Raw genomic sequence first — 27,075 nt, 5'->3', positions numbered from 1 at the left:
AACACAACATTACAGCTATTTGCAGAGTTGGGAATTACTGTCAGTTATGAAAAATCTGCCTTATTGCCAGCTCAACATACCATTTTTATAGGAGCAGAGCTAAACACAAACACAATGGTGGTAAAACTTCCAGAAGAAAGGATTCAGGTCCTTCAAAAACAGGTGCTGAATCTCCTGCACAAAACAAAAGCTCAAGCTAGTGAGGTTCTGAAGGTTCTAGGCACAATGGCAACTTCCATCACAGTAGTTCCTATGGCCTGCATGCATATGAGGATCATACAGTGGCTTCCTTTTTGCCCAATGGTCGATGCAAACTCTCCCAATGTCCCACAAAATAACCCTGATGGCAGCTTGCAAAAAGGCTCTATTTTGGTGGCTTCATTCAGATGAAGTAATGATAGGGAAACCCTTTATTCCTCCAGTGCCCCTAGCACAGTGACCACGGACGCTTCCCAGATTGGGGGGGGGCATTATCTGGGAAAAACTGCCCAAGGCACATGTAATAAACATGAGATTCACTTGCACATCAATGTTCTGGAGATGAGAGCGGTGCTTCTAGTGTTGCAGGCATTCCAAGATGAAAAGAATGTTCCATATTAGCTTCATGGAACACTCGAGGGACCTAAAACATCAGTGGGAGGACAAAATAGTTTCTTTACATTTTAAAAAGGAACATAACAGTGAAGTTACTTTATTACAGGGTACTATTCTGGAGCAAATTAATTGTGTTTGGGAAGATAAAAGTACATTGAAACAAAAATTATTGTATAAGGAATCTATATACATTTTAAAATATAAAACTTTGGTTCCTAAGGGTCTGAACAATGAACTAAACTGGAAGTGTCTACTTTAAGAACAAAGTGGCTTTAATTGTTTAATTGGATATAATATGTGTTGAAATTTGTATAAAAGTGCAGTTTTAAGAGCATGTATTTGTATTCCAAGAAGGTGGTGACACTGAGGCACTAGAATAAATAGACTGGATTTTTTATCATTTGGTGGTCTCATTTAACATTCAGCTTTATTCCATGTTTGGATCCTTTTTGTTGTTGCAGTTATTTGGAGTGTGCGAGCATTTATTGTGTTTTTTTATTCCAAGACTCTCTACCTGTAGGAACAATTGCAATTCAGACAGACAATATGTCAGTGGTATTGTACATAAACAAACAAGGAGGAATCGGATCTTATCCCCTATGTTGAGAGCTCCTGAGAGTATGGCAATGGGCAACGTTTTTCCAACGCTTTATAATAGCAATGCACATCCCGGGGAAATTCAGCGTATTGTGGACAAACTCAGCAGACATAAACTGATGCCACACGAGTGGTCCCTCAAACAAGAAATAGTGGAGAGCATTTTCTGCAGATGGGGCCAGCCTTGCTGCGACCTTTTTGCCACGTCCACAAACACAAAATGCAGTGACTATTTCACCCTGATTCCCCCTCAGAGAAAGTCCCCGAGGGATGCACTCATACACGATTGGCTCCCGGCTGTCCTGTACACCTTTCCTCCCTTTCCATTAATGCCCAAAGTCATTCAGAAAGCCAAATTGTTGAGAAGGACCTTAATTCTGATAGCCCCTTACTGGCCTCATCAAATTTAGTTCCCCTTCCTAGAACCTTATCTTCAAGAGGAACCTTGGATTCTGGACCCAGTACCGGATCTTCTGATACATTCTTTAGGAGTTCTTCATCCCTCTGTCAAATCCCTCCAGTTGACAGCTTGGCTGCTCCATTTCTAAACATAGCCAGGTTACAAAATCTTTCATCGCCCACTCAACAGATTTTGATATCTTCCCATAAAATCTCAAAGGGAAAATTGTATCTTAGCAAATGGAAAAGATTCTCATTTTGGGCCCTACAGAATAAGATTAACCCCTTTTTCGCATCACTTTCTTCTATCCTAGAATTCCTAACAAAGCTTTCCATAGAAGGTGTAGCGGCTGATACTATCAGAGTGGAATTAGCAGCAATTTCAAATTTTTATCTAGGTGAAAATGGACAAAACATTATGTCACATAGACTGTGCAAAGCTTTTTTAAAGGGCACTTATCTCTTAAGATCACAAATAAAATCTCCACTACCACCATGGAATCTCAGTTTTGTATTATCAAAAATAAGTCTTCCACCTTTTGAGCCAGCGTCTTCATGTCATCTGAAATTTTTAACTTGGAAAACCATCTTCTTAGTGGCCATCACCTCAGCCAGAAGGGTATCAGAACTGCAAGCATTGTCAATCAAACTCCCGTATCTCGTGTTTCATAATGATAGGGTTTCACTATGTACTAATCCATCTCCACACCTACCAAAGGTGTGTTCAGAATCAAACTTAAATCAGACCATTGAGTTACCAGTATTTTTCCCAAATATGCCAATAAGGCAGAATATATGCTACACCGACTTGATGTGCACAAAGAGTTACATTTCTATTTACATAGAACAAAGGAGTTTAGGAAATCGGATCAACTTTTTGTGTCTTTCTTATATGCCAAAAAAGGTACACCGGTAGCAAAAACCACTCAGTCCAGATGGCTCTCAGACTGTATTTCCTTTACTTATAATTCGCTGATTAAAGAACTGCCAGGTAAAATAAATGCTCATTCAACTAGAGCAATTGCCACTTCTTCAGCCTTTCATGCCAGAGTGCCTATATATACCATTTGTGCAGCAGCAACATGGGCAACTCCACATAATTTTATTACTCATTACAAAGTAGATATGGCCTCCAGGGGCAGGGCATCCTTTGGGTCCACTGTGTTGAAGAATATACTCCCATGAGCTACCCAGGAATAATGGTGCTAGGGATGCTGTCCCATCAGTAAGAATGAATGTGAGATAGGACTTCACATAAAGAAGTTATGTTCTTACCATAACGTTCCATGTGAGTTGTCCATCTCACTATTCATTCTTACGTCCCTCCCTCCAACCCCCATCCTGTGACTTCTAGGGGATCTATGCTTTATTCAGTTTGGACACTTTTTTGACTTGACCCTTTTCAATTGCTTATTTCACAGATAGATATATGTATGCAGTCTTTTATTTGTAGACTACTTTTTTTCTTAGAGGCAAACAAGATCCAAGTTGGAGCACTAGTGCAACATGGGTTAGGGAATTAGCCTCAAGCTAGCTGGAGACCTTAAGCTTGTGAAAACGGCTGAGTCAGAGCTGAGGATTGGCTCTGAACCCATCACTAAGAATGAATAGCGAGATGGCCAACTCAAATGGAACGTTATGGTAAGAACATAACTTCTTTTTTTGAGCCTAGACATAGGATCTGAATTAACTAGACATAATAAGCCCTTACTTAGTTTAATGCTATTGGCTGCCAGAAAAACAATTACTGGAAAATAGAAACCAACTGCAGCTAAAGTACTGAATATTATTAAGGAGATAAAAGACTCGGAGATGGGTTCTTTAGAAAAGTGAAGGAGCAAACTAAATAGAAATAAATCAAATTTGTGAGAACAATACATGCAGAATAATATTCAGGAGGAGTGACGAAGGGAAGGCAGCAATTTTATGCAATGCTGGGATGAATTATAATTGTTAAAAATAAAACATATGTATACTTTGTGAAAATAACAATGGCAAATGTTCTTATGGCATGCTTTTTTTCTGTTGATCCATGTGTACCTATGTCACTATTTAAAATGTGATTTAGTAATAATGTTTAAGAAAAAACTCCAGCTATACTCTGTCGCATATCGTCTACTCAGAGGCGATCTCTACTTAACATACAAGGCCATGTCAAACCCAGAGCTGTTGGACATGCTACACTTAAAGAAATCCCAATCCCTCAGAGCTACACGCTCCAGGGCTCTAAACCTTGTCATCACAATAAACAAAACATGCTGGAGGGATAGGTTCCTGACCCAGAGACTCCCCAGACTCTGGAATAGATTGCCCATACATGTCAAGCAGAGTGCCTCTTTGGACCTCTTCAAGAGGAACCTTGACGATTGGATGGGAGAAAGGAAATTCACCCCAGGGATCACGTCAGTCGCCCTGCTAGACAGGGGTCCAGGAAAGTAAATAATGTGGGAAGAAATAGCCAGGGAATTGTTATGGCTAGGCTTGTATAGGCCCTAGGGCTGATAGCCTAGTACCAACCTATGAACCTAAAATACCCTTTGATTGTAAGTTTGATTATCTTTTTTAGTATATTAGAAGTTTCTATTTACTGCATCACATGTCCTTTCTATCCATCCATCCATCCATCTATTGATTTTTCAGTGACTTACTTTATCCTTTTAGGGTTGCAGTGACACTGCAGCCTATCCTAGTAGGTGCAAAGCATTAGAACTTCCCTTAGTTATGGCACTGGTGTATCGCAGAATGCACACACACACACTTACTCTCACACTACTTCCACACCTACAATTTGGAGAATACCAATTCACTTATGGTACCTCTTGTGATTTGAAGGTCACTATCTTTACTGCTTCCATGATAGTCTTTTTAACCCACATGCATGCAGTTCTCTGTCATTTCAGGTATATGGTGTGACTTGCAGTTTTCAGTAAACCTTACCCTTGCGACTTTTTGAATAATTGCTGCTGTAGCTGCCATGAGACTGTGTGGTTTCCTTTCTTACCCTCTGGCTGAACACAGATGCTGATTTATTTATTTATTTATGCATGTATGTATTTCTTTATTTGTCTGTCTTTGATTATCGGGAAAGTCTTGAGTGCGTAATACACATTCTCAGCAAAGGCCCAGTGAGCAAAGCTCCATTTGCTTACATTGCATTATACTAAGTTCCAGTTAAACACAGACTAGTTACATTTCTGTTTACATTTATAAACAAACAGTAGTTACATTTATATATTCTAAAATTTTATAGAGAGAAATTAGGAAAGAGAAAGCCCACATGCAATTTAGTGGATTGTACAGGCAGCAGTTATGTATAAAAATTGTTTGGTCATTTCAATGAGAAGTTGAGTGCATTCTGTTTAAGGAGAGTATTTGAAGAGTGCTGTACAGTGAACACAAATTCTCAACCTTGAGATGAGTATGTGCAGGACCAGAATTGGTTAAGATGTTGGGTATGCAATGGTTTAAAACTGTTCAGTTTATCAGTTTTATTTGTGTGGGGATACTATTTCACAGTTTAGCAACATATCGAGAGTAGAGTGAGGCTTCTGCAACATTTTTTGATTTATTTGTAAGTAATAAGAATTTGTTACTAGTGTGGAGGCCCCTTTCGGGACAGTAGGTCAATAATAAGATGTTCTTCATTCCACATTGCTGCAGTCCTAACCATTGGGTAGTCCGCTGTCCAGTCGGCCCGAATACCAAAGTATATGGCTGACGTCGGTCAAGGCGCATTAGACTGATGTCAGGACGTCAGGGTACTAATGCGCATGACCGACGTCATATCCTCAGTCTTTTTTGCCGCATGGTCCGATGCAGAAGCAGTTTTGCGAGTGCAGGTTGGCGTTCTGAAAAATTTCTGAAGTCGGAGTTTCAGACCGAATCAAAGTTGGCTAAGTACCCCGTTGGGGAACATTTTGGTTTTTTCTTGCCTCAGTATTTAACCGGATGTCAGAAAAAGTGAATAACTGTATTTCTTGTGGGAAGCAGATACCTCATAGGGATTACCATACTTTGTGTATACCTTGTTTAGGGCCTGAGCACGACGTTGTTGGTTGCCGCTCTTGTGCTAGATTTAACAAACGCACTATTAAGAGAAGGTTAGACTGTGCCAGGTTAGTGTTTGGGAAGCGTTGTAATTATAAAATGCCGTCGGATGCTCCGGCGCTTCCAAAAGCGCAAGGACAAAACAGCAAAGCCTAGGGTTGATGAACCGGCAGTCCCGGACGTCGGTTCTTTAGAAGGCTCAGTGGAGCCAGAGGTTTTGCCAGGAGTTTCTTTGGAGTCTCAGGCAGAGACTTTACTGTTACAGGATGTGCCCTCTCAGGAGGTAGGCCAGGCTGAGGGGCTTCTCAGGTAACTGTTCTTCCCTCTCTTCCCAAGGTAGTTAGAGCCTCTCCTTCTGTTTCCAAAACTTCTTTGAGAGGTAGGCCAAGTTTAGCTTCAGTGGGGGCTTCTCCTAGCACTTCAGGTTCTGTGCCTAAGAAACATATGCTTAAAATGGCAGAAGATTTAATTACTATGATTAGAGGCTCTATGCCCCCTCCTGATAAGAGGCCTAGGGTGGAACCTGAGTTTGAGAGTTTTGAACAGGGTTCAGAGGCTTCTGAGTCTTCTGCGGAAGACTTGCAGGAGTATCCTCCTTATTCTGATTCTGATGTGGATGATTCCACTCCTACAGCTTCTCCTCCTGAGGATTTCTCATTTTCAGAGACTCTGCATTCCATGAGGGAGCACTTTAAATGGGAAGGCCAAGATTACTCTGATTCCAGGAAAAGGCTTAGGGAATTCTTATTTTTACCCCAGCATAGGCCCTTAGCTATACCTCCTGTGTTGAATGTGGTGGAAGATGTTTTTGCAGAGGCTTCCCTGAACCCTGATTCTTTGCCTCCTGCCCCTGTTAAACCTGATAGGTACTATAGGGTGCCTGAAGCTCATAAGTATCTGTTTAAGAGTCCTAGGGCAGACCCGGAAACTGTTTCTCAGGGGCCTAAAGGTGTTAAGGCCTCTGTTAAAAATCCTGTTCCCACTGATAAAGAGGCAAGGGCTTTGGATAGGTGGGGAAAGAAAGTGTATACTTCTTCCACTTTAGCCATGAGAGCGTTGAATTGTCAGTTTCACATGCTAAAATATCAAAATTATCTCCTTTCACAATTGAAATCTAAGGTGGATGCTTTGGCGGAAGGTATAGAGTGTAAAGAGTTGCTGGATTTAGTTCATGTGTCTGAACAAGTGGGTAAGCATTCTTTGCAATGTGGTTTTGATGCTGTGCAGGCCTCCTCGAGGGTGGCTGCCACTAGTTCTGTTCTTCGCAGGCATGCCTGGTTGAGGGATCAGAATTTAGCAGAGCATGTTAAGACTAGGATTTTGGATGCTCCTTTACAGTCTGATGTGTTATTTGGTTCGCCTGTGGAAGCAGTTTTAAAGAAAATGGAGGACAAAGCTAAGTCTATGCAAACTGTTAAAGATTTTTGCAGGTGCAGCCAACGAAGTTTAGTAGAAATTGGCCTACTAAGGGATGGACATATCCTGCTTATGATTCCCAGTCTAGGGGTAGGTCTAGACGTGGTAGGGGCAGAGCTCAAGGTTCTTTTAGGCCTAGAACAGGGGTTCACCTGCTCAGACTTCTGGTGAGGGCAGGGGTCAGTCCTTTCGTAAACAGACCCAATGACCTGCCTTTTCAGCTGCCAGTAGATTCTCGTCTGGCAGCTCCTTTGGGAGGAAGACTGTCTCTTTTCAAAGAAAATTGGGATTTAATCACTCAAGACAGATGGGTGTTGGATATCATTCACCACGGTTACAGGTTTTATTTCCATACATTGCCCCTTTCAAAGGCATGCCAGACGTTCCCCTCCACAAAGGAAAGAGGCTCACAAGCAAATTTCTCTGTTACTCCAAATAGGGGCCATTCAGCCAGTCCCTGTACCAGAAAGGGGCCTAGGATTTTATTCTCGCCTGTTCCTAGTACCAAAGAAGGGGAACACGTGGAGACCAATTTTGGATTTATCTATCCTCAACACTTATCTGGACATTCCCAAGTTCAAGATGTTGACGTTACAACAGCTTTTACCTCTGCTGGGCAAGGATCATTGGATGGTAACTTTAGATCTCAAGGAAGCTTACCTTCATGTGCCTATAAGACTAAGTTGCAGGAAGTATCTGCGTTTTCGAGCTGGAAATTCTCATTATCAGTTCTCTGCATTGCCCTTTGGCTTATCTACTGCCCAGAGTATTCACAAAGGTTCTGGCTCCAGTGATAGCTTACTTCAGGCTAAAAGGAATTCAAATCTATCCTTACTTGGACGACTGCCTGATTCTGGCTCAAGAAAAGGAAGACCTTCTACAGCATCTGGAATATGTCATAGCAGTGCTAAGATGCCTAGGGTATTCTGTGAACGAAATAAAGTCCAGTCTAGTACCCTCTCAAGACATGTGCTTTCTGGGTGTGAGACTGAATACAGCAGCCCAGATGGCCTTTTTAACCCCGGACAAACAAAAGAATCTTTCCAGTTACTTCCATCAACTATCTCTTCAGTCCGGGCTGACTGCAAGGACAGTCCTTCAAGCCTTAGGGTTCATGGCATCTTGTATTCTGGTGCTTCCCAATGCCAAACTGCATATGAGGAAGCTGCAATGGTATCTCAAAAATGTGTGGACACAGCACTGCCAGGATTTGGACACTGTCATTCAAATAATACCTTGCATTCCAAAAGAATTTTTGTGGTGGGCTCAGGAATGTCACCTAAACAAGGGACTCTCTGTGACCCGGCCAGAGGCGAGTCAGATTTTGACGACAGATGCCTCGGACATTGCTTGGGGAGCTCATCTAAATGGAAAGTGGATACAAGACAAGTGGCCTGCCAGACTACAGCATCTACATATCAACATGAAGGAGATGTTAGCAGTCCAGTTTGCATTAATGGCTTTCAAGGAGTTACTTCTTCCTGGGCAGGTGTTGATTCTAACAGACAACACAACTGTCATGTGGTACATCAACAAACAAGGGGGAACACATTCTTATCCTCTATGCAGGCAAGCAATGATTTTATGGGAGACTGCGCTCAGCTTGCAACTAACTCTTCAAGCAAGGTTTCTGCCGGGAGCACAGAACTCCTTAGCAGATGTGTTAAGCAGGCAAATCATGGATCCCCACGAGTGGAAACTGGATCTTCATGTATTTCAGAAATTGACAGTGTCATGGGGAACTCCAGACATAGATCTGTTCACTTCTCCACTAAACCACCAGCTGCCAAAGTTTTGCACAAAGGGGTTTCATCATACAGCTTGGAAAGTGGATGCTCTTTCTTTCAGTTGGAAAAATCTTCATGTGTATGCCTTTCCACCTCTGCCTCTTCTTCCAAAGGTGCTCCTAAAGGTCAGACAAGACAAGCCAAGGATGATTTTAATAGCTCCAGATTGGCCTCGGCAACACTGGTACCCACTACTAAGGAGTCTGGTAAGGCAGCCCCCATGGCCTTTACCTTTGATTCCACATCTGTTATCTCAGAAGGACGGTCACCTGCTCAATGTCAAGCTTCACTCTTTTCATCTAACAGCCAGGCATATTCTGTGTTGAAACACAACAGGTCTCAACTTCCTCAACAAGTTTTAAATGTGATTATGGAAGCTAGAAGACCTAGTACAAGAAAAGTGTACGCAGAAAAATGGAAGAGATTTTTATTTTGGAGTGCAGCAAAGAATTTGGAGATTTCTGAGCCTAATTTGAGTGTGGCTCTTCAATATCTTACTGAGTTACTGGACAAAGGTTTGTCTTTCTCTTCCATTAAGATTCATGCTGCAGCAATTTCAGCTCACTATGATTGTGACCCACCATTGTTTTCGCATCCTTTGTTCAAGCAGTTTCTTAGAGGGGCAAAGAATATAAGACCCCGAGCTCCTACTCCTGCTTGGGATCTCAATTTTGTGTTGGAAAAACTTACTCTACAACCTTTTGAGCCTGCGGCTACTGCTGACTTGAAATACTTGTCATGGAAGACTGCTTTTTTGTTGGCTATTACTTCTGCAAGAAGGGTTTCTGAGTTGCAGGCCCTTATGGCAGTAGAGCCCTTTTTGATTTTCCATAAGGATAGGGTATCATTACGTACTAATCCTTCCTTTATGCCTAAGGTGGTTTCTAGTGTGGCTTTAAACCAAACTATTCATTTGCCTACTTTCTATGCAGATCCCCAAATTAAGGGGGAAAAAATTTTGCACACTTTAGATGTACATAGGCAGTTGCGTTATTATTTAAGCAGGACTAAGGATTTCAGGCAGTCTCAGCAATTGTTTGTTTCTTTTGCTTTGAGTTCTCGGGGCAAGCCTGTGTCTAAGCAAACTATTTCTAAGTGGATTGGGTTTTGCATTTCATTTTGTTACTCCCATCATGGCAAGGAGATTCCAGCTGGGATTAGGCCTCATTCCACTAGGGCTACTGCCACTTCAACAGCATTTCTAAGGGGGGTGGCAACTAAGGATATTTTGGAGGCAGCTACTTGGAGTTCAGTGCATACTTTCTCTAAGCATTACCACCTTCCTCTCTACTCTAAATCTAGGGCTGGTTTTGCCACAGCTATTTTGCAAGGCATGTTGACAGCTCCTGCTTCCTTATGATTTGCCAGCCTCCCTTACCTCTGCTTTGGGATTCTACCCAATGGTTAGGACTGCAGCAATGTGGAATGAAGAACATAGTACAGTTTTGTACCTACCATAAATGTAGATGTTCGAGGATCCACATTGCTGCAGTCCAATTCCTCCCTCCTTCCCTCTGTGTTTAGGGGTGGTGGTGTGGGCTAATATATATATATATATATTCTTGTACATTTGTATATATTGTATATATGTTTGATGCAGGGTTTTTGGTGTTTTGGTTTGGGCCTTGTCTTTTTAGGGTCTTCTGACATCTGGGGCAAGAAAAGACTGAGGATATGACGTCGGTCATGCGCATTAGTACCCTGACGTCCTGACATCAGTCTAATGCGCCTTGACCGACGTCAGCCATATACTTTGGTATTCGGGCCGACTGGACAGCGGACTACCCAATGGTTAGGACTGCAGCAATGTGGATCCTCGAACATCTACATTTATGGTAGGTACAAAACTGTACTTTATGTAGTACAGGGTATCTTTCTGGATGATGAATGAGCTTGTGTATTGTAGTTAGTTGTGAATATGTAAGACAGTTGTGCAGTTCAAGCCAGTTTAATTGCTTTAAGCTATGGCAATGGTGGGTCCTATGAGGGAGATTGGTGGCAGACTTAGCTATTTTATTGTAGCAGGTGGCAAGTTTCTTTGAGTACCATTTAAGTTTGTTAGGATAGGAGTGGCATATAAGTGAGTTGGCAATACAAAGGTGGTGGCTAGAGTTTTTCTTGCAGTATCTGTAAGGAATCCATTGAACCTACAAAGACATCCTAGTTTCTGATGAGTAGATTTAATGGTTGGTGTTACTGAATACATTACAGGCAATGCAGCCTGAGACCCACAGATGCTCTCTGGCAACAATGTTTAAACTACATGATTTTGTCTCTCAATTCTTTACCCAGTATGTATGCATTGTTAACAGCATATACAAATGCAAATTTGTACTACCCAGTTAGTAAATACAGAAGACTATAATACTGATAAGTAAGATTTGCTGAGAATCTCAGATGAAGATCAGGTTAAACACACAAAGTATTCAGAAATGACATGTTAAAAAAGAAAGAACCATATAACTTGTAACTTTGAGAAGCCACATGATCTCATTGTGTATTCAGTAAGTCATCAGTGATGTCTTACACTTCAGCTATATTTTAAAAAAGTCATTATGACCTACCTGGAGCAAAAACATTTTGATCTAATATTTGGTCTCATTTCTCAAATTTGATTTTTATACTGCAAACACATAAAGTTCTTGTTGCCAATGCATTTGTTTTTCAACATATTTTTTCTCCCCAACTCAGATATACGTATGGGAAACCTGTTCTGGGAACTGCTGTTTTCAGAATATGTCGAAAAAGTCAATATTTTTGGCAGAAGGTAAACAGTCATGAAATGACAAATGACTACTGCAAGGAATTTAATGGCACTGTAAGTTGTTGGTCACATTTTCTTAATAGATATTGCGATTTCTTAGTTTATTTATTATTTATTATTTATTGTTTCTGCCTTTGTTTACAGGGTCCACTTTCTAGTTATTGCTTACTTTGCAATCAGTAATATCAAATAGAACATCTTTTCCTGTGGGGGTGAGATCAAAGTATCTTAAACCTCAGCCAGAAGAAAAACTTGCTCAATCAATGGTGGTGGTGGTGGTGGTGGGTGGGGGGGCTAATGGCAGTACAATCCCCAAAATTCCTGAGCATTTCTTTTAAATTCCTGTAATTTTGTCATACTCCTAAAAATTTGTTTCCATGTGCGCTGCTCCCCTGCTTGTAACTCCAGCACCTCCCTGAGGCTCCCGGGAACATGTGAGCTACATGTGCTGGAGTATGCATTTCTGGAGGTACTTCCATCTGAGTATCCTATACCTTCTGTTTTTTTTTGTAGCATACCTAAGTAAAATGCATATCTTCTCCTAATAAGTCTTGAAAATGTGACTTTGTAAATCTAGCTCCCACTTATTTTCCCTTTACAAGCCTCATTTATTTACAGTGACTTAATCTCTCTCTCTGTATGTCCTTCCTATCAGCCTCTTTCCAAGTGAACCACCCATTCTAATATCCGCTCAGAGCTCCACTTACATGGGGGCCTCTGGGAGCCTCTGGGTATGATATTTAACTTAAGAGCAGCACACAATAGTCCCTCATGTTCAAGTCTCAGCCCCTCCTCAAATGAAATTCCACATGACCTAGTGTCATTTTTTTCAGTCCAGGTTCACTGTTATCTTATTCCAGTATTTAATAAGGGTATTCTTCCTTCTCCAGTTCTTACAGGCCTCATCTTCTAGATTCCCCCTGCCTAGATGACCCAATATTCAATAGAAAATTTTTCCATGATTGGAGATCCTTCAAATTAAGAGAGCCATAATCATACTCTGGAGCTCCCTAAAGGGCATAGTTAAGCTCATGGCTCTTCGCTGTTCCTAGCCTACTAGTCTAACTGTCAGATCTTCTAGTCAGGTTTCAAAATAAGTTGATGCCATCTCTTTCCATCCGGGATCACCTTTTTGAGATAGCAGTCTCATAATAAGGGAAACATGGGTAGCAGTCAGGTATTGAGGCAAGTCAGTCATCCCCAATCCTCCCACCTCTCGTGTGAAAACTAATTTGTCCTAGTTAAGTCTTGAATTTGCACCTTCTCATATGAAATGTGCTATTTTTCTTTTTAAAGGAAGGAGGAATCTCATTAGGGAAAGACTGCAACAGTGCAGACAGACAGGAAGAACAAACAAGGATATTGCCAGTGCTTTCTGATCAATCTCCAGGGGTACTGTCTTCCATCTACTTATAATAGATCTAACTTTATTGTGAGCCATGTTAGCAGTTTGCTAATTATTGTTTCATACGTTGGATCTCTATTGAACTGGAAAATGGGCTGGGATTTCCAAGGAAGGAAGGTCACCTGTCCCCAACTTTTTTGTTTTCTTCTTGTTTACTTTATATCCCAACATTTCCCTATATTAATCTAACATTGTAAATAAAGTTTCAATAGCCTTCCCAGCCCCCTTTACAAAAAACAGGATATCATCAGCATATAAGGCCACTTCATACACTTCCTCTCCATCTCCAATTCCCTCCAGATTCATTCTCCTTATTTGCTGAGAAAGAGGTTCTATGTAGATGCACATAAAATGGGGAAAGCAGGCAGCCCTGCCTAGTACCTCTGTACCTAGTACCCCCCCCCCCCCCCCCAGTATAGAGCAAAAAATCATTTCCACAAACTTTCAGCTCAATCCAAATCTTAATAAAACTTGTTGCAGAAAAGAATATATCTAATGTTGTCAGTTTTCATTCATTCCTCAACAGTTGGAACAGTTGGGTACAGATCTGACCTCAGGTCCGACTCAGCTGTTATTTTAGCTCATGGCCACTAAAAAGCTCTCATGCTCCTCCCTTACTCATAATACACCAACCCCAAACATATCTCAGATCTTGATTGCCACTTTTGGGTTTGGACATGGTCACTTTGAGCTCTCAAGTGTTTGAATAAAGTGGGAGATACGTTTTTTAATTTCATTGTTCACTATAAAATTTTACATTTTTCTTATTATTTCCTTTCAACAATTCCTCCCTTCTACAATATTTCAGTGTAAACTTCTTACCATAGCTGGTAAGCTACTTTTTCTCCTTTCCCCCCTTACACCTTTTTAGTGTATTTCTAGTTACCATTGTTGGTATTTTCTCTCCTTATGCACTTTTGCTACATGTTTGCTAGTAAAAAAACTTATTTCTGCTAATTTTTCTTATATTATTTCAAAAATGTCTGAAAAGGGTCCTTCTTTTTTAAAAAAGTGCCAGAAATGTAGTCACCAGTTGCCTCTTTCTGATGCGCGTACTTTGTGTATCTACTGTTTGGGCCCAGACCACTTACAGGTAGATTCTTCCATCTCTAAAGCCTTCAACCTGTGAGCAGTCATGAATAGAAAAAATAAATTAATCCTGAAAAGATTGTTACCCTCTTCTTTTTCAGAGGCTATTTCTGGGGTTCAGCCCTGCAAAACCTAAGCTTATGGAGCCTTCAACTAAGCCTTCAAGTCCTTCTGGATCCTTGACACCCTCGTCGGATCCTACCATGGAACAACCATGGAAAAAGCACAAGTCATATCCAAAAACTGCTCCAGCTTAGCCTGTGTCGGAGTTGAAAACAGCTTCCACGGATCCTAATTCTTCAGATCTGAAGTCTTTGCCCAGGATCAGGTATTCCCCTTCCATAGATCTGATACCCTCAAGAATACCTTCCCCATAACTTGACTCCCACTGGCACTCTAAGTCCCCATCAATAACTTCTTCTCATTCGTCCAGAAGTCTGAACAAGGCTGATGTAGACAGAATGATGAGGAAATTTCTCTTGGCACAGATACACATGGGAGTTCTCCCTGCTCCTACCCCTTCAAGTCAGAAAGCCCTTGTTTGTACTACTCCACCAATCATAGCTCCTTCTTCGATCTGACCTATCATTTAGGAACTCATGGATCCGAGTCTCCTGGGACCATTTGGATTGGATCTGAAGATGTTAGTATCTTTGGCTCCAAGGCTGTCTCTGACTGCACCAGCTCCAATGGTTTCAGAGCCAGACAACTCTCAGAACTGAAACATGCCTGTGGATCCCAGGCATTAGAGTCAACTCTGAAGTTTTTGACGCCATCTCTTCACCTAGGAACCTCTGCATTGGATAGCTTGGCACTGATATCCACCTCAGGTGGACTGCCTTTGGGGCAGTAGGAGCCAGTGGAGCAGAAGCATGCCTTCTCAGCTGTGTTGGCTTCCTTCTTCCCAAAGCATTCTGCCTTTAAGGTGGTGGTGAGAGTGTTCTCTCCTTCCATAGAAAGGATGGTACCTGCCCCTTTGGATCTCGCTCTGGATCCCATGTGTGTTTCTGTACCTTGAGCCCCATCATTCTATGCCACATTGACAGCCAGACCAATGTCTTCAGGATACCCAGCAAGGTATTACTATCTCTTCCAACACTTCTCTGGAACACCCCACCAAAGAAGTCCCTAGGAAGAGGAAGTGCAAGAAAAGGCACATGGACTCCCCTCAGGAGTCTTTCACCTAAGATACCGATTTTGATGAAGGGGAAGGGTCCCCAAGATCACCACCTGAAGACATCTAATTCAGAGACATCCTTGAGATTCTTAAGCAGAGGGATGGTTGGTCTACTGATAACTCTTCCCCAGAGGAATCCCTTTCCTGGAGGCCTTTGGATCTGGCCCGTCTACCTCCTGGGTAACTCTGCCCACTGAAGAGCTCATTGACCTCATCTTTAGGTGGGTCTGGAAGGAACCAGACACAGTTAAGCCAGTCCCAAAAAGACTGAATGAGATTCTGGCCCCACCTGTAGGGAAGGAGTTTTGGCATAAGGGGTTGCCCATAGATGCTATTGGTCATTGCAGCGGCCACCAAGAATAAACTTGCAGAGCAGAGTTCCTCTGTCCATCCCCCTAACAGAGAGTCTAGGACTTTGTACAGACTTTGGAAGCATGTGTATGCTTCAGCAACCTTTGCCCTTAGATTGCAAAATTAGTTGGCATAATTTATAAGACTGCAAATGGACTAGATAAAGAAACTGTCAGAATCCATTTATGGAACCATTATTGCTGAGACTCAGAATTCTGTGGCCTTACATTTGGCAACTCTGCAATCCATTTCTAATTCATCCATGAGACTTCTCTCTCATGCAGCTGAAGGTACATCAAGGGCGGTGGGTTTAGGCATTTCCAATAGGTAACATGCCTGGATGCACTTGTGTAATTTTTGCAGAGCCCTTTAAGTCCTCATTCAGCAATGCTCCATTTGATGCCAGTTCGTTGTTTGTCCCAAAGGTAAAGGACACACTCTCCAGGTGTGAGCAATTTGGAAAGACCTTCTGTGCAGTGGGAATAAATTTTTCTAACCCTCAAAGGACCTTTTCCAGTAATCAACGAGGAGGGCAAAAAACGTGGTTCAGGAAGTCCCAGGGTCCTTTCCAAGATCCATGTGGAAATAGTTCCCCCACGAAGAGAAGGGGAACTGAAATAGAAGATGCAGCCCAGGCAGCAGAGGAGGCTCACAGAACCAAGGCTCCAGAGATTCCTTTTCTGACAGACCCTACCAGTGCCCCTGAAAGGAGGCCTGACTGTCCCGCTCTGAAGTCAAATGACAGTCAATTACCCCTGTACCAGAGAGCTTGGATAGACATCACAAAAGATACATGGGTGCAGAGGATAATTTCCAGTGGTTATATAATTCCCTTTTCCCTTCCATCTTCTATCTGTATGCAAATTTTCCGATGTTCCACCCAGTCAGAGGAAAGCAGCAGCTATAGAAATACAAAAGGTGTAAGAAAAAAAGAGTCATCCAGGAGGTCTGACTAGACCAGATAGAATCTGGAATTTACTCAAGATTCTTTGAAAAAACTGGGAACTGGAGACAAATTTTGGTTCACAGCAACATGAGCAAATCAGTTTGACACACAAAGTTTTGGATGGTCACAGTTCAGTCCAGTCTGCCCTTCTTGTGCAAGGACAACTGGATGTGCTTGACAGACCTTCAGGATGCATATCACATAAAAAGGAACAGACAGTCCAGAAGGTATCTACACTTCCGGCTGGGAGCCAGTCACTACCAGTTCAGAGTACTTGCCTTGTGACCTCACCACAGCCCCCAGGGTGTTCACCAAATGCTTGGCAGTGGTAGCAGCTCACTTCAGGCTACAGGGATTCTTAGTGTTTCTGTACTTGGACAACTGGCTCATTACCACCCTGACTAGGCATCTACTAATAAGAGCATGAGATCAAGTAATCCAGACTTGCTATCATCTGGGGATAACTATAAATGACAACAAATCTCAGTTAGAAGTGTCCCTAACATTGGAATTCATAGGAGCGATTTTCGATACAGTTTCAGTGACGGCTTCTCTTCTTGCCTCAAGAGCACAAACTTATCAGATTCCAGGTCAGAAAAATAATACACAGTACCACAATCTCAGTCTGATTGATTCTACAAGCCTTGGGATCAATGTTAGCAGCTATAGTCCTAGTTCCTCTAGGAAGATTTTACATGAGAATTCTTCAATGAATGATAGTAACACAATGGTCTATTCTTTGCCAAGAGATGTCAGCCCAGATAAGAATTAATTAGACATACCAGAGATACCTTTGGTGGTGGACTCAATCAGATCAGGTTCTACAAGGCCATCCTTTCACTGTCCCTCAGCTCAAGGCCATAGTGATCATGCACACATCCCAGATTGGGTGAGGGACACTTCCTGGGGAAAACAGTCCAAGGCACTTGGTCCCCTGAAGAGGTCAACATGCATATTAATTACATGGAAATTAGAGCAGTTTTTTTAGCATTGCAGACCATCCAATATTCTCTCCTTTTCAGGATAGTTGTTATTTAGACAGACAATATGTCAGTAGTATGGTACATCAACAAACAAGGAAAAAACAGGCCTTACCCCTTAAGTCAAGAAGCCCTCAGAGTGTGGCAATTTGCAATCTCATCCATCTGGTTTCTGATAGCAATGCACATTCTGGAGAAGTCCAATGTGATAGACAAATTGAGCAGGTCCATTCTACTACCTCATGAGTGGCCTTTCAACATGAAGGTGGGGTGACAGAAATTATTTTTCTACAGAAGAGGATAATAGCAACTTGGATGAAGGTAGGTCTATCTCAAAAAACAAATCACAAGACAATAAATAAGACCCAACATACACGGCATGAAGTAATGAATCAAAGTTTTATTGAATGTTATGTGTTTTCATGCTTAACAAAGATGCATCATTAGACCAAAGAACATAAAACTGCATTCGCAAGCAGCATATATATAGGAAGATAAAAAAAAATCATGTGACGTTAATATAGGTTTTAAAGGTACTGTTTCATTCAGACCAAACCCTCTATCAGCTTGCAGTTTAATAATCCATCTCACCTCAGCTGTTTCAGTAACATTAGTGAAGTCACCCCCCCCCCCCCGGATCTTTGTGTATGAGATGTAAGACCAAAAATCTAAAAGATTATGTAGACCCCGTACATATTCACATGTTTGGCAAGGGCATTAGTCAACTTAACCCTCCTAATGTCACTCATATGCAAAGTGATTCATTCTCTAAGGGATCTGTTCATCTTCCCAACATAAAAATCCAAACACTCAAGACAGATTGCTAAGTAAATCAGATCAGTGCTCCTACTTGTAGCAAATAAATTAGGCTTTATCTAAAATTAGTATTCAGCCTAAGATGCACTTAAAAGAGCTACAATTGACATGGAAAGGTACCTCTCTGTGAAAAAAAATTCTCAGAGGTCTTATTATGCTTGTAACATAAACGACACTTGAGTGATTTAGTATTTTTAAAACAAAAATTAGGTCTTGTGCCAACAATCCCTTTTAATTTGTCATCTACCTGTAAAATGGACCAATTCTTCTTTATGATGTTACATACCCTATTCACATCACTGGATGTAAAGGATCTTCGGGTTATATCTCTGGCCAATCCCCAGTTGCCATTAGCCATCCCGTTTACTGTATCATGACGAGGAACTTCCCTCACATTAAAACCCATATCATTGGTGGACGAAGTTAAACAGGCATTATCACTAGTAAGATTTATTTGACCATATTCTTTGCTTAAAGAATTTCCTTGCTCAAGGCTATTGGTCAAGATAGCGGGAACAGCTTTTTAGGTCATATCAGACAGTAAACCATCAATTGTGTTGGAACCTACATCATTGGCTAACTGATTTCCAGAAACCAGCTCTTTTAGCATCATTATTGGTTGCTTATCTGATTGGTTAAAAGAGATCTGATAACAAAAAGCTTTTGCAGAAAAATCACCCAGGATCACCCAGTCTGTTGGAATATTCAAAAAAATATGGTTCTCCTCCTTTCTCTTCTCTCCTCTTCTCTTTCATTGTAGATTTTGTGTCATTGGTGGAATAACTAAATAATAAAAATATATAAAAATAAAAATCAAAATCTTCCTGCAAGTGTACTCATTATTATTCCAACCTGAAATATCTAGTAAATTGTTTTAGTACATTTCTAATTACGGGATGATGCATGCTTATGCGATGTAACAAGCTGTTTCTTTTAGAGGGTTTGGTAAATACACTGGTTCTAACTGAATCTTCAGAACTTTGTGTAATTATAACATCTAAAAAGTCTGTACTGTTCAACGAATGCTGAGCTGTAAATTAAAAAAAAAATAGTTGTCCCTTCAATATAATCTATAAAATCTTGCAGGACATGCAATGATCCTGCCCAGATTAGAAACAGATGTCTACAAAGCATCTGTAAAATTTGTTCTCCCACTGAGCTAGCACAGTATTCATGTAGCTATTGGAACACAAAAATTTTTTTTCAAGAGCTAGTTCTCAAAGTGAACAGATTAAATTTCTCATGCTACTAGAGAACAAACTGTGTTCAGAACAATTTAAATTTAACAAATTCAATGTCAGGTAGAGGTAGAGAGAGAACAAACATCCATAGTAACAAGATAACTTTCAGAAATATTACCAATCTCATGGAAGTCATCCAAAACTGTCTGTAAAAGATGTTTGGTGTCCTTCAAAGCAGAAGGCATAACATCTAATAATGATCTTAATTTCTTCTCAATGAAAACAGACAAGGATTCAGTCACCCAGTTACAACCAGAAACTATGGGTCTGAGCAGAGGGCAACAGGGTTTTATAGGGCAATTTGTTACCAATGATAATCCCTGTTTGCCTTCTTCCACCAATGATACAGGATTTAATGTGAGGGAAGTTTCTCGTCATGACATAGTGAATGCGATGCCTAATGGTAACAGGGGATTGGTCAGAGATATAACCTGAACATATCCCTTTCATATTCCAGTGATGTGAATAGGGTATATAACATCATAAAGAAGAACTGGTCCATGTTGCAGGTGAATGACAAGTTCAAAGGGATTGTTGGCACAAGACCTAATTTTTGTTTTAAAAATAGTGAATCACTCAAGCATCATTTATGTTACAAGCAGAATAAGACCACTGAGAAAATGTCTGCATGGAGAGGTACATTTCTGTGTCGCTCATGTAGTACATCTTAGACCAGAATTATTTTGTACATCTAGATACTAATTTTAGATACAGTCCTGATTTATTTGCTACATGTAGGAGCACTGATCTGATTTATCTGGCAATCTGCTCTTGAGTGTTTGCATTTTTATGGTGGGAAGATGAACAGATCCCTTAGAGAATGATTCACTGATATATGACATATGAATGACATTAGGAGAGTTAAATTGACAGATACCCTCACCAAACATTTGAATATGTATGGGTCTACACACTCCTTTAGATTTTTGGTCTTAGAACTCATGCACAAAGATGTGAAGGGGAGGTGACTTTGCTAATGTTACTGAAACAGCCGAGGTGAGATGGATTATCAAACTGCAAGCTAATAAAGGGTTTGCTTTGAATGAAATGGTACTTTTAAAACCTATATTAAAGTCATGTGATTGGTTTTATTAGGCATTTTAATTGCTAAACTGGTATTTAATTGTTTTATATTCCTATATATATGTTGTTTGAGAATGCAGTTTTATGTTCTTTGGGTTGATGAAGCACCTTTGTTAGGTGTGAAAGTCCTTACCATTCATTAAAACTTTGATTCATTATGTAGTGCTGTTTATGGTAGGTCTTATTTATTGTCTTGAGAAATGATTTTTTGGCAGTGTGGCCAGCCTTGCTGCAATCTCTTTGCATCTCCTGTGAACAAGTGCAGCAGCTTCTTTGCCCTAATCCCCCCACTGGGTGGACTCACTGGGAGACACTCTACTACACAGTTGGCCCGCCGGTCTACTCAACTGCTTTGATCCTTACATTTCTACAGAAATATTTCCATTTGAAGAGCAAAGTCATCCTCATTGCCCTTTACTGGCCTCGACAGATTTGGTTCCCCTTTCTTTGGCCTCATCTAATGTACCCACCTTGGATTCTGGATCCCATTCCAGACCTTCTGTGTCACCCAACAGGCATGATTCATCTGGATATCTCAAACCTAAAGCTGACAGCATGGTTTCTCCACTTCCTTTAATAGCCAGACAACTAATGTTCTCGTCCTCTGTCCATCATATACTTTTTATCTTCCCATAAAGCTTTTCAAGAAAACTTTACAGAAGTAAATGGAAGAGGTTTGTTTTTTGGGGTGCTTCAGAAACATGTTAATCCCTTTTCAGCCTCTGTACATAGTGTCCTTGAATTTCTGGCAACAAGTTTCAATGAAGGAGCTAGCTCCTCAACAATTAGAGTTCAATTAGCAGCCATATCTAATTTTCACATTGAATTTGGGAACTCTACCCTCGCTTCATCTAAACTTTGTAAGGTCTTCTTAAGAGGTACCTTTCTTCTGAGACCTCCTTATAAAAATCCAAGTTCTCCATGGGACTTAAATTTAGGACTACAGGCCTTGATTCATTCCCCCTTTGAACCAGCAGCAAAATGTGATCTAAAGTTTCTGACCTAGAATACCATCTGTCTGGTGGCCATGGCCATCACCTCTGCTGGAAGGATTTCAGAACTTCAAGCATTGTCTTCTAAACCTCCCTATTTGATTTTTTACAGGGATAGGGTAACATTGCAAACCAATCCTTCTTTCCTTCCTAAGGTGGTGTCAGAATCTAACATCAACCAATCCATTAATCTGCCAAATTTCTTTCCTAAATTTACAAACAGAGGTGAATATATGTTGCACTTATTGACTTTTCATAGACAATTACATTTTTCTGACAAAAACAAAAGAAATTAGAAAGACAGATCAATTATTTGTCTTCTTTGCAGATTCTAAATTGGGTAAATCAGTTGCAAAGGTACCTTTAGCCAGATGGATGACAGATTGTGTATCTTTTGTCTACGACAAGTTGGGTCTGACCTTACCAAAACCTTTAAGAGCCCATTCAACTAGGTTCATGGCTACTTCTCAATGTTTCTGTCTAGGGATTCCATGAACAACATATGTGCGGCTGTGACTTGGGCTGGTTTTCATACCTTTATTACTCATTACAAACTGGATCTGGTCTCGAGGGGAAGAGTAGCCTCTGGCTCATCTGTGCTCAGGAATATCCTTTCTTAGAGTCCACCCAGGATTTTAGGTAGCTGGGAACTCTGTCCGAACAGCTGAGGAATGAATGAAAATTGACAACATCAGAACAATAAGTTATGTGCTCACCATAACGTTCCATCTGTGTTGTCCTTTTTATTATTTTTTCCCAGTGTCTTTATTTGGATTTCCATTAAGTAATATCAAAAACTTGTCAATGTGCTGGCCATTTTCATTCTTCCTCAACTCCCCTCCTACAAACCCCTAACCTTTTTCACAATTGATTTCTGGAAGAACGACACTTTATAAGGACACCACTACTCCTTATGCTGAGCTCCAGATAATAGCTTCTGTTGTCAGGAATATTATGTTAATATTTCTTACATTATATCAACCAGTAAATAAGATCTGAGGTATGTTAAGGGGTTGGTGCGTTATGGGTAAGGGAGGAGCTCAGCAGCTTTTTAGTGGCCATGAGCTAAAATAACAGCAAAGTCACATCTGAGGGTCGGATCCAAACCCAGGTGTCCCAATTGTTGAGGAAGAATGAAAATGGACAACACTTATAGAACATTATGGTGAGTATATAACTTGTTTTTTACCCTGTTAAATGTTTCTCAGCATCCAGGCTAATCAAAGTAATTCCTATCTCTTGAAGTCTTTCCCCCTCTGACAAATGTAATGCTCTAAGAGTATTGTTGTGTAAAAATCTGCCTCCCACAAAGCCTGTCTAGTCATTTTGTATCAAGATAGTGACAAACAATAATCATGGTTAAGGATAGATATGGGATCTGTAAGAGGAGGGTAATTCTCCTTTTCCCTTCCTTATGTAGCACTACCACAGTAGCTTGTTTCCAAGAGGCATGGATTTCACAAATTGTCAATAAAAGATTCTATAATTTCAGTAAAGCTGTGATCGCTTTCTTTACAAATCACCTCCACCAGTCAATTGGCAGTCTATCTGGTCCTGTTTCTTCTGTGTGGTCTGTTTCTTAATAATGCTCTCTTATTTGTCTCTGCTAACTGGAGTCAAATACAAGTGGCATATTCTTCTTCTTCTTCTAATCAGTGCAGATTTAGGTTCATTAAATATCTACTAATAGCTACTTTTGTGTCCCCGTGGTCTGACTGTCCCTGATAAAGATCCTTATAACACTTAATAAGTTCCTGCATTATTTCCTCTGTGGAATTAACAATACAGCCCTGCTTTATAAGATATAGAGCATCCACTATGGCATTTACTCATTCCTGTCTTAGCATAAATGCCAGTTTCTTCTGGAATTGAGGGAAATCTATAAAGAAACATTTCTGGTATCTCTGAATCAGGCATTCCTAATTATTATGTAAGATTTCATGTAATTGTTTTTCTTGTGTCTCATAAATCTGCTCATCCACTTGGAGGCCCCTTTGTTTCCTGCTATCCATGTATGCCAAAGAACTTTTCAACCTTTCCAAGGCATCCCTTTTCTGCTTCTAGTCTCTACTAAGAAACCTTCTCACTTCATATGCCATCTGGATTTTCAGGGCATCCCATGCTCTCCCAGTCACTATAGTGAAGTTAATAAAATTCCCTATCAAATCTAGTAGCAACTTTTTGCCTTCTCATGAGAAATTATGTTGTTTTAAATAATAAATGGAAAAACACCAATGCTTCTCCCCAGGAGTATTTACAGGAAATGTCAATTGGCAGGCTATAGAAGAGTGATCTGATGCAAAATTTACTGTATCTCTACCCGTGGTGCCATAAATGCATCTTCATGTGAGATGTATCGTCTGTCCAGTCTAGTTGCTGTACCTGTACTAGCTTATGTATGTGTAACGTGCCTAAGGTAGTTCAGTTCTATAGTAACATCATCTAAGCCTAAGCTCTTTAAATATGAATCCACATATTTACTTAACTGGGGGAATTTCTATCCCCCTAGGGCTCCTGGATGGGTCTATATTAGTTTACTGAAATGTTATTCTGGCGAACACCTATTCATCAACACCTAATCAGCAAAATCACTTCAGCAATTCATTGAAATTACTAAGGGCAAAGATGTAGTTGGCCAACAACAGGACTTTGCCCTTTTCTCCACTGTAGTGCGATCTCGGAGTTGGTATATATAGTTGGGGGGCAGCCCGCCACTTGGGTGGGTTCGATTCACATAGATGTTGGTCCTTTGTGCTGCAGGCAAGCACTTCCTTGCCCTTAGTAAATTCAGCAAATGGCTGAATAGGTGTTCGCCTTAATGACATTTTGGCAAACTAATATAGAACCTCCTGGAGACATCCTGTAGAGCAGTTGTGATACTCCATTTTCCAGCCATCAACATCATCCCCTCTGCAAAGTGCATCACTACCAGCATAATCTCTCTAAATTCCTTTTTAGTAAACCTTGACAGAAAATACATAGAACCTAAAGTAATCTTTCTTTGCTGTAATTCACCCGTAACTAGCACAAACCTTCCTGCATGATCAGAATGTGTTTCCTGCACTCTAAAAGGGATAAATCAGTTCATTAGAATTGTGTTCCCTCTTCTTCTTCTTGAGCCTTCCAATGAAGCTGAGACTAGTCTGCCACCTATTGACTCCCCAATACTGCACATTCTTTGGTCTCCAAGTGTGTCCCTTGCAATAAAAAAAATGTTGGCTGCAAAAACTACACACATTATAATACTATCCTCCTCTCTGTAACATCCATCAACCCATTCACTTTCCATGGGACAACCCTAACATCCATACTATCTTGGCTGTTCAGCAGCTCTTTCCTTAGTTTTCCATGTAGTGCAACACCTGTGTCCTGCTAAATATATCAAGATCCCTACAAATGTTATAAACTTCTGCAGTAAATAAACACAAGGAACAAAGTCAACATTTCAGAAACAGAAAAAAGATTTGCAGTTATTCTAAAAAAGAAAATATTATTCAACTTCAGGCAACTATGCCTGCACTGTTCCCAGATTTAGTTAAATCAAGGCTGTTTAACTGTCATATTGATTAAAGGAGCCCATTGACCTCCACCAGAGAGCTTTCAGATGCATCACATTTTCTTGGGGAAGTTCAAATTAGCCATATGACACTCCAAGCAGTTCCACAGGACAGCTTGAGTTCTTATACCTCCATGAGCCCAGAGTTATGGTTACTGAAGAGTTTTTGCTATGCAAGGGTAATTAGATATAAACAGAAGCCGCTGACATTCTTCTTCACTGTGGGACTAGGCAAGTCCCTCCTGTATTTACAGCAACCTCAACAGACACAGCAGGAATAAGGGTAAAGTTAGACTTTCCCCACCTGTTTATTAAAAATGGGGAAGTGGTTTTCTCTTAATGGATTCCCATCATGACCAGTTGTAGGTATAGCATTCTGCTCATTTATTCTGTTTCATGACTCTGTGTAAAGTGCTTGGCCTGGAAGGTCTGCCCTTCTTTCCTCCAAAAACATTAAAGCATCTTGAACTGCAAGAAAAGTTTTGTTTCTTCCTGGAAGATACATCTTTAACTCATATCCGAGTGACACCTCCAGGTGCATCTGCAGTTAACTCCTACTGATGCCTCTAGGCATCAGATAATTGTTTCTTCATATTTGCATCAATAATTCCAAAACTATGTTATGTACAAGGTTTTAAAACATTTAATCTTAAAGCTTATACAACGGCAAACTCAACTGCATTAATATTTGACCTCTGTCTAATGCAGTTAAATAGATATTAACTGTTGTTTTTATGATATTCATTTATATAGATGTAATTTTCACATTTTCTAAATATCTCAACAACCAAGTAACACAGATAAAACTGCTTAGCCCAATATGAAAGCTCTCATCTAGATGAATAAAATGTCGCTGACAGTATGTGTGTAACATGAGTGGTAGCTGAGATATTGTAAGTTGTTTAAAAAATATTACAAATGTAATAGTTCACTGTGACTTACAAAATTCAGTTTAAGACCTAGAACCTAAAGAATACTACCACAATAAAAATAGTTTCTGCTGACGAGTTTGCCATTTGCACTTCTTTCATAACCCCTACAGTTCCAGAAGTACAAACATTTGTTTGTAATGTAAGGATGTTTTGTTGCCTGCACATTTTAAGAACCAGATAAAAAGCAGCCCACTTCTGTGAAGTAGCTGCTGAATAATCATTGTAAAGAAATACTGTCTGATCCCTCACTTTTTATACGTTCCCTGGTTTCCATATGTAAGACAGTAAAACCTCCTTAAGTCCAGAAGTCTCTAGACAAATGATTATATATCTGGGTCTGCCTCTTGCCCTATTTGCAGGATGTCTGCACTCTTTTTGTTTTACTTATTTCCATTGCGAATCCAGACCATTCTGCAAGGGAGTTCTACACAAATTTTATGCAGTCAAACCCCTCCAGCTTCTCTGCAATCCCAGTTAGCCTGAGAATCTTCCTTCATGCTTTATCTTCTGCATCTAATTGTCTGTCAGCTACTTCTTCCACTTTAAATGCTTGGTCTGCTATTCAGTCATTCTCCTTCTGCAGTGCCATGATGTCATCCCAGAGGGCTGAAAGAGCATTTTTAGCGTCAGCCTTATGCTTCATTATAAATTTCATAAAACAATCCCTCTTGGAGTTAACTTTTTATAGTTCCTCCAAAATTTGTTGAAAAGCAGCATTCGGTAGAGGAACCGAGACTTCTGAATGATCGTTGCCAGGCCCTGGTAAAAGTTAATGTTAGCATTCAGCAGTAGGAAATTAATGCTTCAACCAGACTTTTACATCTTTTCCTGTCCACACACATCCAATTAATCATTTACTGCTCACTATGTGATAAGCAAGGTCAGCCTAACATCAGATGTTGT

At 40.5% G+C, this 27,075-nt stretch overlaps 1 protein-coding gene across 1 annotated transcript in view; it reads left to right on the top strand.

The window, feature by feature from the left end:
• Positions 1-27,075, top strand: part of LOC122808680 (alpha-2-macroglobulin-like) — a 2,380,392-nt gene that overhangs the window by 838,664 nt on the left and 1,514,653 nt on the right. The window contains exon 8 of the mRNA XM_044079659.1: positions 11,532-11,658. Coding sequence (XP_043935594.1) covers positions 11,532-11,658 — 127 coding nt within the window. The remainder of the gene's footprint in view (positions 1-11,531; positions 11,659-27,075) is intronic.

This window comes from Protopterus annectens, chromosome 8.part0, assembly GCF_019279795.1.
Source record: "Protopterus annectens isolate FY-2018-M chromosome 8.part0, PAN1.0, whole genome shotgun sequence".
In the NCBI taxonomy this organism is placed as follows: Eukaryota; Metazoa; Chordata; order Ceratodontiformes; family Protopteridae; genus Protopterus; species Protopterus annectens.
The sequence above is the reverse complement of the archived record's forward strand: the minus strand, read 5'-3'. Positions and strand labels throughout refer to the sequence as shown.